Source organism: Equus caballus, chromosome 13 (assembly GCF_041296265.1).
Source record: "Equus caballus isolate H_3958 breed thoroughbred chromosome 13, TB-T2T, whole genome shotgun sequence".
NCBI classification, from domain to species: Eukaryota; Metazoa; Chordata; class Mammalia; order Perissodactyla; family Equidae; genus Equus; species Equus caballus.
Window position 1 is genome coordinate 12299617 of NC_091696.1, and position 13288 is coordinate 12312904.

At 46.9% G+C, this 13288-nt stretch overlaps 2 protein-coding genes across 7 annotated transcripts in view; one reads left to right on the forward strand and one right to left on the reverse strand.

The window, feature by feature from the left end:
* Positions 1-2563, forward strand: part of POM121C (POM121 transmembrane nucleoporin C) — a 67348-nt gene extending 64785 nt beyond the window's left edge. For all 6 annotated transcript variants that reach the window (XM_023655429.2, XM_070231704.1, XM_070231705.1 and 3 more), the window contains one exon: positions 309-2563. In XM_023655429.2, coding sequence (XP_023511197.1) covers positions 309-406 — 98 coding nt within the window. In that variant the 3' untranslated portion in view covers positions 407-2563. The remainder of the gene's footprint in view (positions 1-308) is intronic.
* NSUN5 (NOP2/Sun RNA methyltransferase 5) lies at positions 2557-12786 on the reverse strand. Its single transcript, XM_023655431.2, has 11 exons — positions 12411-12786; positions 12203-12325; positions 11545-11719; positions 11341-11449; positions 4406-4544; positions 4201-4316; positions 3639-3817; positions 3233-3443; positions 3013-3153; positions 2821-2938; positions 2557-2697 (listed from the first exon to the last, which is right to left on the reverse strand). The coding sequence occupies exons 1-10, from the start codon at positions 12501-12503 to the stop codon at positions 2824-2826; spliced, it is 1401 nt and encodes a 466-aa protein (XP_023511199.1). The 5' UTR covers positions 12504-12786; the 3' UTR covers positions 2557-2697; positions 2821-2823.
* Between the last annotated feature and the right edge of the window lie 502 nt (positions 12787-13288).

Sequence of the window (13288 nt, forward strand, 5' to 3'; positions counted from 1 at the left end):
TGGGCTGAGCATCCAGCACAACCCAGGTTTGCAGTTGGGCAGCAGGAGTCAGTGAAGAGCCATCTCAGGCACAATTTCCCAACCACTGGAAAGCCAGGTAAAAATGCTTTCCTGGGCCTCACTCCCAGACTACCTGGGACTCTGGGATTTTGCATTTTAAATAGGCCCCTCCCCCAAAGCGATTGCTACAGCTCAGGAAGACCTATTCCAGCACCCAGTGTTCTGCTGGCTAACCTGGGGATTAGGGCACCCAGAGAAGTGTTCTCAGGTGACAGCTGCCCTGATGAGATCTTGTTGAATCTTTCCAGGCTCGGCTGCCCCTTCGTTTTCCATTGGTGCCGGATCCAAGACCCCAGGGGCTCGGCAGCGCCTGCAGGCCCGAAGGCAGCACAACCGCAAGAAGTAGACTTTGTCCCTTGCCCCCACCCCCCAAAACCCCTACCCAAATCTGGACCTCATCACCTGCTAGGAAGAGCCTCTGACCCTTCTAGTTCCATAAAGCAATCCTACCCCAGATTCCTGGCTTCAGCCACCAAGGAGGCAGTGGCAGCCCTGGGGGCTGTTTCCCTCTCCTCGAGGAAGCAGAAGCCTCAGGCCTCTTGAGGGAAGGGAAGGCAGGATGTGGCAGGGCAGACGCCTGATGCCTGTACTTGAACAGTTCCACCGGTGAGGCTGGAGAGAACTAAGGAAACATCTGTACATAGTGTCCCTCACTTGTTTAGTGTGTAAGCTTAGTCAGGCAGCCTCCCTTCCCTCCCTCCCTCTCCCGCCCCCCCCCCCCCCCCCCCCCCCCCCCCCCCGCAAGAGCCCATCATTGCTGGAGGGTAGCAGGTACCGCCCTCACCCACTTGATCTCTGATATGCATTTGATGAGATTCAGGGAAATGGGTTATCCCTAAAGCTTTACCTTGCTTGGCTTGGCTATAAAAAGTGGTTCTTCTCTAGTCCCTTTAGGGGACTCTGTTTCCCCATTTCTTGCTGCTTTGTCCCTCACTGGTTCCTTGCAGGATCGATTCCTTTTGAAATGACCTTGAATCTGCTTTGCCTTGGAAACCCCAGTGGGTGCTGCTCCTGCTGTTCCACTTCCTGCTCAAGTCTGAGTCAATGTTTTCTCCCCAACCCTCTGCCAGTTTGGCCCCTAAAAGCTTGGTGGCCCAGACTGTTAGCCTGGCAGATTCAGGGTGATACCTCGCTCCAGGGAGGGAAACTCTTGGAGCAGGCAGGATGCCCACCGCTTCCAGCTGCCTCCTCACCCACCTGCCCCACTGGCCTCATTGGGCTCCTCTCTCTCTCCGGGATTGTATGTTAAAGCCTTGTCCTGTGTTACTTTGTCTGATGCTCATGTCTATTGCTCTTTGAATCGAGTTTGGAGGAAGAATTGAATTGTATGAGTGGCGGCATGTTGGTAGTGCCGGACTTACTGTTCCAAGTTCTGGGGCCTAGCTAATTGAATGTGGAAAGGAGCACCACTTTATGGCTGCAGGTGCTGGCTCCTGGATTTCAAATGGTGTTTTGACTTTAAGGGCTGGCAGCCCAGGAGGATGGGGCCGAGGGGAAGCAAAGACCTCTTCCCTGTCTCTCTCCCACCTACCTGACCTCCATGGAGGCTAGATCACCCCTCGTATGCTAGGAAACCTAAACTAACGAACCACACTTTAAAATTCTTAGTTTTTTCCCCCCAACAAAGCCTCCAACCCTTCCCCTTTTCTTCCTTTGTTCCCAAACCATGTACCCCAGGCCCAAGAGCCTTGCTGCCATGTCCATCCTCTTTGGGAGAAGTATGAATGCGTGTGTCTAAATTAAAAGAAAAAAATATTTAAACATTTTTTAACAAAATAAAAATTTATTTTTGTATTTAAGCTAAATTGCCTTTAAATTCCTTCAAGCTTGGTTCATTGAGGTGGTTAAGTGTAAATGCTATTGACTAGGAATTAGCTGTACAGTTAAGTTATGCCTGTGTGAAGAAGCAGCTCAAATGCTGTCCCAGGCAGCTTTCCTGAGGGACGAGAGCTCCTTCTGAACACATTATATGAAATGTACTTCTTATTTTATGAATAATGTGACGTAGGTGTAAGTAGTCCCCCCTCCCTTTGTGACTGAGGTTGAACATTCTGTCACAGGGCTGCACCTCCCCACCCCCAGGAAGAGCTCTGTTAAGACTTCACTGTGCGTGATGCTGAGGAGGGGCCTGACCTCAAGTCCCAAATACCTGTTAGGATTGGAGGGGTGGGGGTGGGGCACGGGTCTAGAAATCAAGCTTCTACCTATACCTTACGTAAGGTAGATCCTCTTAGTTTTAGTACTCTGAGCTAGTTTACCTCAGTTCCACAGGCAGGACAGCTGGTCCAGGAAAGCCCCGAAGAGGGTGTCCTGGCACAGCCTGAGTGTGAGTGTGTGGAGTGTATGTGTACATGTACGAGCACTGGACAGGAACGGGAGGCTGGGACTTTCCATTACAAATAGACTTAATTCCTGTTGAGTCTAGTTGGAATTTTTAGTATGAATGTGAGATTTTTCTCCTTGCTTATGTCATTAAGAATAAAAAAAACTGTGATCTATCATAGACCATGTCCTGCTTTTTATTTTGTGGGCAGCACTTCTCTCGCCAGCAAGAACACAGCCCAGGGAGGGGACCCAAAGGACGAGGAAATCCACTCTGTCTTTCCAGCTGGAGAAACAGGGTTACCAGTTTCCTTCCTAAAGCAATAAAAAGAATAGAACCTTTCAAAAACAAAAGTGCTGCCTGGGGCTGAGGACCCCAGGCTGAGTTGAGGGGAGAACTAGTATCTTCCTTTCCTCCCTCGCACCCAGCTTGAGCACCTGCTATGTGCAAGGCAACGTGCTAGGAGCCGCCGCTGCTTTTCGCCGCCTCTTCTTTCTCTTTGGGGCGGAGCTGGGTACAAGTTCCGGTGCTGATGCTTCGGCCTGTGAGACAGAGCTACAAGAAAAGTACATCAGTTAGATGTGTCCCCATCTGCCAGCATCTTCCAAGCAGGCCCCCTACTCACTCACCCTGGCACCTCTACCCGTTCAAGCACAGCAATGAAGAAGCCACCAGTGAGCGTGGTCTCGGGGGAGGCCCGGAGGCAGTGCTCGGCACCCGGAAAAGTGCAGAGACCTCGGTGGGGCCAGGAGGGCAGCACAGGAGCCAGCCTGTGGAGAAGAAATAGCACAGGCTCGTAGGCAAAAGAGAGCAGCCTCCCGCCCCGAGACCCTGGGAGAGAGCCACCACCTGAAGGCTCCTGGGCTCTGCTGCAGGGCATCGCGTACCACATCTTCATTCTCCTCTTGGCAGAGGGAACATGTGGAGTAGACGAGGCGCTGCAGGGAGGGGAAGGTGAGTGCGTGGCAGAGAGCACGCTGCTGGAACCCCGCCAGGGCATGCAAGCGCTCCTTGCTAGGTGCGCCTGCCCCGGGCTCCTCCAGCTGTCTGGTCAACATACCTAAGGAAAACGGTGTTTTCATCACAGACTGCCTTATTTTGAAATCCCCACTTTTGACACGATAACATTTGCCCGGGGTCACAAGATGATTACAGTCAGAACTTAAACCCAAGGCCAAAATGAACGACTACCCCTTCCCCTCTAAGGTTGCTCGGGTTCTGTGGGGCCATCGGCCATGCTTTCTCCCCATCTCACCAGAGCCACTACAAGAAGGATCCAGCAAGATGTACTGGACCTGACGATAACGCTGGTCTGAGGGCGAGACTGCCAGGAAGTCCTCCTTGGCCAGCTCACAGCAAGAGACTCCAGCCCGGGCCAGCAGAGTAGCCATGGATGCTAGGCGTTTGGCATCCAGGTCAAAGGCAAAGATTTTTCTAGGGAAGAGGGCAGAGTAGAGGTTACCTGAGAATTTATGGAGCAGCTAAGGGCCCACAGCTCCAACATATAATAACATGTACATTAAGTCAGGATGCACAGAAAATATTTAAATGGCCTACAAAGATAAGCAGTCAGAGGTAACTGGCCTGGGGACTCGGCCCGAAGGGCTAAAGGATTCACATCTCACACCTGCAACCCCCTGGGAAGCTCAGCTTGGGGCTATACCATGAACTGGCCTAGGTCCAGAAGGAAGTATTTAAAGGAAAAATCCTCCTTTCAGCCTTCATGACCTATCAGAAATAAAGAGTTCCTGATATCTTCATACAAAGTACAGGAGATCAGGCCCCATCCCCTTCCTCTGTCTGACCACAGCACTCACCCTTGGTTCTTCAAAAGAGCAGCCAAATGACTGGTCTTATTGCCTGGAGCAGCACATGCATCGATGACATGCGAACCCGGTGGTGGAGCCAGCAGCATAGCTGGGAGACAGCTGGCCTGGCAGGCAGAGCACAGCAGCGAGGTGAAAAGAAACCCCAGGCTCGTCACTCCCATATGCTCTTCCCTTTTCCACCCATCTTCCCTACCTTGTCTTGTAGGATGAGGTGACCAGCTTGGTATAATGGATGTTCATGCAGATCTGTTTGGGCAGGAAACACAAGCAGCTCTGGCAACAAGAGATCCAGAAGAAAACACTTCCCTTTGAGGGCCCTTAGGTCCTCGAGGCTGCCAGGAAATAAGAACCATTCATTCAACATTTTCAAATTCCTCCATGCCAGGCACCAGGCTAGACATTCTACACTTTACCTCTCTTTAACTGTTCTCTCATGCAACAAATGTTTAAAACTGCTATGAAGAAATAAACAGGGTGATAAGATAGAGGCAGGAGTTAAGAGAATGGGCTCTCAGGCCAGACTCCAGGTTCAGGATCCCACCTCTACCATTTACCAGTGGCAGGAACGTGGGCAAGTGCCTTCATCTCAGCTTCTGTTTGCACTTCTGGAAAATGGTCATTGTGAGGATTAAATGAGTTAATACATGCAGAACACTTGGGAAAACACTTGGTATAAATTACGCACTCAATATTAGCCAGTACCATTAAAACATAACCTCGGGGAGAGGTTACATTATGCAAGGGGAGCGCTGAGCTAATTTCTGATGAGAAATTAGTAATGTGAGGAGCTGAGGTGAAAGCTACATTCACTAAACTCTGCAGAAGAACACTGTCTACTCCAGCGGACCAACGTAGACACAAGCCTAGAGAATAACATCTCAGTTCAAAAAGCTATCAAGTGGCAGAGCTGGAATTCAAATCTAAACAGACATTCTCTACTCTACCACCTGGTCTGCAAGCAACATGTTAGAAGCAGGAGGAACATCTAGAACAGATGGAAGGAAAGGGAGGGAGCAGAGGCAGCTTCCCAGAGCTGTCAGGGTACAGACCAGGAGGCAGCTGAGTCCATGGGAGAGTGAGGGAAGAATGGGGCGGAGAGCGGCAACCACTGTGGGAACACGAGGGGCATGGAGCACAATGGCAAATGGGCCTGGAAGGGAAGAGGCAGCAGCACAACAGAGAGCCAAGAAAGGGTTTTCAGCAGGTAAGTGACACATCAGATCTGGCTTCAGATCTGTCTGCAGCCAACCACAAGGACAAACAGCAAGAAAGTCTGGAAGTGAGGAGACCAGTTTAGGTTTTTCTGCCAATCATGAAGAGTGTGTAAACCTAGGCACTGTCCAGGAGGACGAAAAGAAAGGAGTGGATCTGAAAAAGATGCAGAAGGCGGAGTAGTAAATGACTGTAAGGAGAGGAGGGAAGCATCTAGGATGACTCAGTTTCTGGCTTGAACAAATGGCCACATAATGGTGATATCTGTTAGGTTAAAATAAGGAATGCAGAAGGTGCAGAGTTCAGGGATGCAAGGATGGTTCAGAATCCACAAATCAATCAGTGTGATACAGCACATTAAGAAAATGAAGGATACAAATCATATGATCATCTCAATAGATGCAGAAAAAGCATGTGACAAAATTCAACATCCATTTATGATAAAAATTCTCAACAAAGTGCATACAGAGGGAATGGACCTCAACATAATAAAGGCCATATATGACAAGCCCACAGCTAACATCATACTCAACGGTGAAAAGTGGAAAGCTGTTCCTCTAAGATCAGGAACAAGACAAGGATGCCCACTCTTGCCAGTTTAATTCAACATCGCATTGGAAGTCCTAGCTAGAGAAATTAAGCATGAAAAAGAAATAGCCATCCAAATCAGAAAGGAAGAAGTAAACCCGTCACTATTTGCAGATGACATAGTATATATAGAAAACCCTAAAAACTCCACAAAAAACTTAAAACTAATAAACTAATTCAGTAAGGTTGCAGGATACAAAGTCAAGATTCAAAAATCTGCGTTTCTATATACTAACAACGAAGTAGCAGAAAGAGAAATTAGGAAAAGAATCCCATTTACAACTACATCAAAAAGAATAAAATACCTAGGAATGAATTTAACCAAGGAGGTGAAAGACCTGTACACTGAAAACTACAAAACAGTGATTAACTGAAGAAGACAACAGATAAATGGACAGATAGTCCATGTTCATGGATTGGAAGAATTAATATTGTTAAAATGTTCAAATTACCCAAAGCAATCTACAGATTCAAGGCAATCCCTATCAAAATTCCAATGGTATTTTTCATAGAAATAGAATAAACAATCCCAAAATTTGTATGGAATCAAAAAAGATGCAAATAGCCAAAGCAATCTTGAGAAAAAAGAAGAAAGCTGGAGGCATCATGCTCCCTGATTTCAAACTATATTACAAAGCTACTGACACACAGGTCAATGGGTCAGAATAGAGAGCCCAGAAATAATCTGATGCATATATGGTCAGTTTACAACAAAGGGGCCAAGAATATACAATGAAGAAAGGACAGTCCCCTCAATAAACAGTGTTGGGAAAACTGGACAGCCACATGCAAAAGAACAAAACTGGACCATTATCCTACACCAAAGACAAAAATTAACTCAAAATAGATGAAAGACTTGAAATGTAAGACCCGAAACCACAAAACTCCTGGAAGAAAACATAGGCAGTAAGTTCCTATACATCAGTCTTTGCAATGATTTTTTGGATTTGGCAACAAAGAGCAAAAATAAACAAGTGGGACTACATCAAACTAGAAAGCTTCCACACAGCAAAGGAAACCACTGACAAAATGAAAAGGCAACCTACAGAATGGAGGAAAATATTTGCAAATCATTTATCTGATAAGCAGTTAATATCCAAAATATATAAAGAATTCATACAATTCAGCAAAAAAAATCCCATTAAAAAATGAGAAGATCAAATAGACATTTTTCCAAAGAAGACATACAGGTGGCCAACAGGTACAGGAAAAGATGCTCAACATCACTAATCATCACGGAAATGCAAATCAAAGCCACAATGAGATACCACCTCACACCTGTCAGAATGGCTATTTATCAAAAAGACAAGAAATAACAAGCGATGGTGAGGATGTGAAGAGGGAACCCTTGTGCACCACTGGTGGAAATGTAAACTGCTGCAGCCACTATAGAAAATAGTATGGAGGTTCCTCAAAAAATTAAAAATAGAATACTACATGATCCAGCAATTCCTAATCCAAAGAAAACAAAGACACTAACTTGAAAAGATATATGCACCCCCACGTTCACTGCAGCATTATTTACAACAGCCAAGACATGGAAACAACCCAAGTGTTGATAAACAGATGAATGAATAAAGAAAATGTGGTACATATACAATGCAATATTCCTCAGCCATAAAAAAAAAAAACAATGAAATTTTGCCATTTGCAACAACATGGATGGACCTTGAGGGCGTTATGCTAAGTGAAATAAGTCAGACAAAGAGAAATACCACATGATCTCACTTATATTTGGAACCCAAAAAAACCCCTGAGCTCATAGATACAGAAAACAGATTGGTAGGTGCAGGGAGCAAAATGGGTGAAGGTGGTGAAAAGGTACAAATTTCCAGTTATAAAGTAAATCAGTCATGGGGATGTCATGTACAACACGGCAACTATAGTTAACACTACTGGACTGTATGTTTGAAAGCTGCTAAGAGTAAATCATAAGAGTCATCACAAAAAAAAATTTTGAAACTATTATGTGGTGATATGTTAACTACACTTAATGTAGTGATCATTTTGCACTATACAGAAATAAAGGGGGGGTGATGTCAGCACCATGGCAGAGTAAGTTGTTCCCTTTGTCTCACCCCTCTAAGTTACAACTAAACAGACATCCATTAACCAGCAGAGGATTCCCTACACAACACCACAGGATGCCTGAGAGATCCATGCAGCCATACATCTGAAGGTGAGTGGACTGGATCCCCAGGAAGCAGTGGACCTAGGTGAGCTGACCCCTCCTCCTCTCCAGCGCCAGCCATTCAGGCTCTGGATCCTCACACAGCAGCCAGCACAACTGTGAGTGGAGGCAGGAGCAGCCCCACCTGCAGGAGCACCCACCTACCGAGGCAGCCCCACGCACACGAATGGCAGCGGCTAGCCTGCAGGAATGCAGAGCGGCGAGATGGGCCCCTGCCCCCACCCCCAGCAGTGGCAGGTGGAATCTGCAACCTGATACTACCACAAATGCGCTGGCAGAGAAGCAATTCATCAAACACCATGAAGAACTACAGTAACACTGCAGAACAGAAAGAAAATGACAACTCTCCAGAAACCAAACCTGAAGTCACAGAAGATTAGAATCTAAATGCCAGAGAATTCAAAATAGTTGTCATAAAGAAACTCAACAAGTTACAAGAAAACACAGAAAGACAGTTCAATGAGCTCAGAAATAAAATCAATGAGCAGAAGGAATACTTCACCAAAGAGATTGAAGCCCTTAAAAAAACCTATATAGAAACTGTGAATATGAAGAACACAATCAATGAGATAAAAAATAATGCAGAAACCATAAAAAATAGAGCAGACCTTACAGAGGACAGAATTAGTGAATGAGAAGATAGAAATATAGAAATGCTTCAGGTGGAGGAGGAGAGAGAACTAAGATTTTTGAAAAATTCTTTGAGAAATATCCAACTCAATTAGGAGAAGTAACATAAAGATTACAGGTATCCCAGAGGGAGAAAGGAGCAGAGAGCTTGTTCAAAGAAATAATAGCTGAGAACTTCCCAAACCTGGGGAAAGAACTGGACTTCCAAGGACATGAAGACAATAGAACTCCTAATTACATTAGTGCAAAAAGACCTCCTCCAAGGCATATAATATTAAAAGTGGTAAAAGTCAATGACAAAAACTATTAAGGTTAGCAAAGCAGAAGAAAATAACCTAAAAAGGAGCCTCTATCAGCCTTTCAGCAGATTTCTCAGCAGAAACCTTACAGGCTAGGAGAGAGTGCAATGATATATTCAAAATATTGAAAGACAAAAACTTTCAGCCAAGAATACTCTATCCAGTGAAATTATCCTTGAGATATGATGGAGAAATAAAAGCTTTCCCAGATAAACAAAAGCTGAGGAGGTTCTTCACCACTAGACCCGCCTTATAAGAAACAACAGAGGAAGCCCTCTACCTGAAACAAAAAAGCAAAGGTTTACAAAGCTTTGAGCAAGGAGAGAAACAGACAAAATCAGAAAATTACAGCTCTGTATCAGAACAGGTTAGCAAACTATTATAACATAAAAGATAAAGAGAAGGAAACCATCAAAAATAACTAGAGGGGCCGGCCCCATGGCGGAGGGGTTAAGTTTGTGCATTCTGCTTTGGCGGCCCAGGGTTTCACCGGTTTGGATCCTGGGCGTGGACATGGCACCGCTCGTCAAGCCATGCTGAGGCAGTGTCCCACATGGCACAGCCAGAAGGACCTACAACTACAATATATGCAACTACGTGCTGGGGGGCTTTGGGGAGAAGAAGAAAAATAAGATTGGCAACAGATGTTAGCTCAGGTGCCAATCTTAAAAAAAAAAAAACTATAAATACTTCAATTTAGTCACAAAGTTACAAGATGAAAAAGAATAATTTGTGACAACAATAACACAAAAGGGGAAGAGAAATGGGATGGGTCATGCTTAGGCTAATGGAAATAAGAGGCTACCAGAAAACAGACTATTTCACCTATGAGATCTTTTATACAAACCTCATGGCAACTACTAAACAAAAAATCAGAGCAGAGCCAAAAATCATAAATAAAGAGAAAACTGAGAAAACCATCACAGAAAATCACCAAACTGAGGCGCTGGCCCCATGGCGAAGTGGTTAAGTTTGCATGCTCCACTTCAGAGGCCCAGGGTTTCACCGGTTCACATCCTGGCACCACTCATCAGGCCATGCTGAGGCAGCATCCTACATAGCAGAACCAGAAGGACCTACACCTAGAATATACACTACGTACTGGGGGGCTTCAGGGAGAAGAAGAAAAAAAAGAAGAAGATTGGCAACAGATGTTAGCTCAGGTGCCAATCTTTAAAAAAAAAAAATCACCAAACTGAAATGTAGTCAGAAATACAAGGGAAAAGATACAATGGAAATATAAAACAACCAGAAAATAAGAGATAAAATGGCAGTATTAAGCCCTTAGTGATTATATAAGTGATTATATCAATAATCACTCTAAACGTAAATGGGTTGAATTCACCAATCAAAAGACAGAGTGGCTGGATGGATTAAAAAACAAGACCCAGGGCTGGGCCAGTGGTGAGTGGTTAAGTTCACGTGCTCCACTTTGGCAGCCTGGGGTTCACAGGTTTGGATCCTGGGTGCAGACCTGGACATCGCTCATCAAGCCATGCTGTGGCAACATCCCACGTAAAATAGAGGAAGATTGGCTCAGGGACAATCCTCCTCACCAAAATTTAAAAAAAAAAAAAAAACAGAAAGAAAGAAAAAAGAAAACAAGAGCCAACAACATGCTGCCTCCAGGAAACACATCTCAGCCCTAAAGACAAATATCAAATCATTATGTTGTATACCTGAAACTGATATGTTATATGTCAGTTATGCCTCAAAAAAAAAGAGAGAGTGCTGCAAAATAACCCAATAACACGTTCATGAATATTGTTTGGGATTTCTCTTAAATCTTGAATAAACATGATTTAACAATTAAAAAAAAGAAGAAAGTGCAAAGTTCAGAGGGAAGACGAATTCAGTTTGACCCCTGCTGCGATTGTGGTGTCTGTGAAGCACTGATATGAATCTGAGGGTAGGAAGAGAAGTCTAAACTGGGACACAGGAATCATCAGGTGAGAAGGAGGAGTTAGAGCTAGAGAAGAAATTGAGGGATACATGAGAAGAATGTAGGATGGGACTCTAGGAGAATCAGCGCTTAAGGGATGGAGGAAGAATAGTCCTTGGAAGGAGATGGAGAAACTGCTGGAAAAGTAGGTAGAAAACCCACATGCAATCACAACCACCCTGCCTCTCTTCCTGTGGATTGCTGTTTCCCCAATGCCCCAAGGCACCTTCGTGGAGGAGGGCGGCCAGGCAGGGTTCTAGGCTCACCTGGAAGCCTGGCCCTGGTAGGAGAAGCCTTGTCTCTTGAAATAATCAATTGCATCATCCGAGCAGGTCTTGAGAGTGTTCACCCGCACAAATCGAGGCACCTGCACGGCTAGAGGGCAAGCAGCAGTGAGTGGGCAAGGACACGGCCCTCTCCTCTAAGGGCCCGATGGCTATCCCGCACCCCCACAACTCCTTCCAGCTCACCTGGGCCAGGCCTGCATCCCACTTCCAACAGGTCCTCATTCCGGCTCACACCTCGATGAACCTTGAGCCGAGCCAACTCGGCCTTCAGCCTTGCCTCGTGCCGGTGCAGCAGACGCTTCCATCGGCCCCTGCCCCCTCTGAAGCCTCCTCCCAACAGTAGGTCATACACTAACACCTGGGGATGCAGAAACAGAGAAAAAACCCTAAGCACTAATGCCTTGAAACTCGAGTGTCGGAACTGGAAAGGCTAGCGGACCACCGGTGCAGACAGTAAAAGTGAGGGACCATGTCCAAGATCACAGCAGAAATTAAGAGCAGAATCAGGATTTGAACCTGGTGTCCTGCTTCCCAGTCCTGAACCCTTTCCCCATGGCTGCTCACCTGCAGAGCTCTGGATCCCAACCCACCTCTTGGTCAACATCGCCCTTTTGTTTTACCTGAAGAGTCCCTGCCATTGCTACTTTGCATTTCTGTTCTTATTTAATCTCTCACACGAGGCTGGAAGTTAAGGCATTTTCCTCCCATCTCAATTCATAACCCAGCGAGGGGCTGCTCTGACTCATTTCAGGGGCGCGACTTGCTAAAGTCACACTGAGAACGGTGCGCAGCTGGGACCGGGTCAGGAGAGGCTCATGGCCCGCCCCAGCCCGCGCGTCACCTTGGCCAGGTGCGGCCGCAGCTTCTTCTCGGCTTGGAGGAGGCCGGCGTTGGCGATCACGGCGTCCAGCACGGCGGAGTAGCGCCGCGTCTCGCACACCAGGGCGTACAGCTGCTTCACGTTCTGGCGCGGCCGAGAGGACACAGGCTGAGGCGGGGGCCGGCCCCGGCCAGCCCCCCGCCCAGGCCCGCACCCGCCACCCCGCTACCTGGAAGCCGCTGGCGTACACCAGCCCTCTGATGGAGCCCTGGCGGCTCTCCACGCTGGCCAGCACGGCCGCCGCCACCCCGTACACAGCCATGCTCCGCTCCCGCGCGCCTTTACGGCTCTGCCGCGAAGCGCGCCCAGACTTCCGGCGTCAAAGGGCACGGAGGCTCCAGACCCGGAAGCTCCAGTGCTCAACCAAGTGCCCCCAGGGCGTGTGTGTGTTCACGCTCCTCCTAGGGCGAGGAGGGCGACGCTGGCAGCGCAGTTCTCCACTTCTTCGCCTGCTCCTCGCTTTTTTTTTTAATGATTTATTATTCGTCTCTCCAGCTAGCTCCATGAGGGGAAATCCTTGTCTATCTGGTCGGTCATGTGTTCCTACCTCCTACACCACTGTCTTTCTCGCGATAAGGACCTAATAAATACCTGGTGAAGGAGCGAATGAATGAATGGACCGCAAAATGATGTGGCGCTGGACAGCCAGCTGTGGCAGAGTTGACCCATCCTAAGACAATCCCCCTCCTTCAGGGGAGTAACAGGTGCACCGATGTTGACACAAGGCCACCGTTTATTCAGATTTCCTTTGTACCTAGTGTCCTTGACTCTCATCTGGGATACCACGTTATATTCAGTCGTCATGTCTCCTTAGGCTCCTCTTGGCTGTGACAGTTCCTCAGACTTTCCTTGTTTTCGATGACCTTGATGGTTTTGAGGGGCCTGGTCAGTATTTTGTAGCGTGTCCCTCAGTTGGGATTTGTCTGATGTTTTTCTCATGGTTATGATGTGGATTAAGGCTGCCCCAGCTAGAGAAGCCCAAGGTGACCTGACCTACATGCCAAACTATATGACCCGGTGGATTTTTTTATGGTATGAATTAGGATT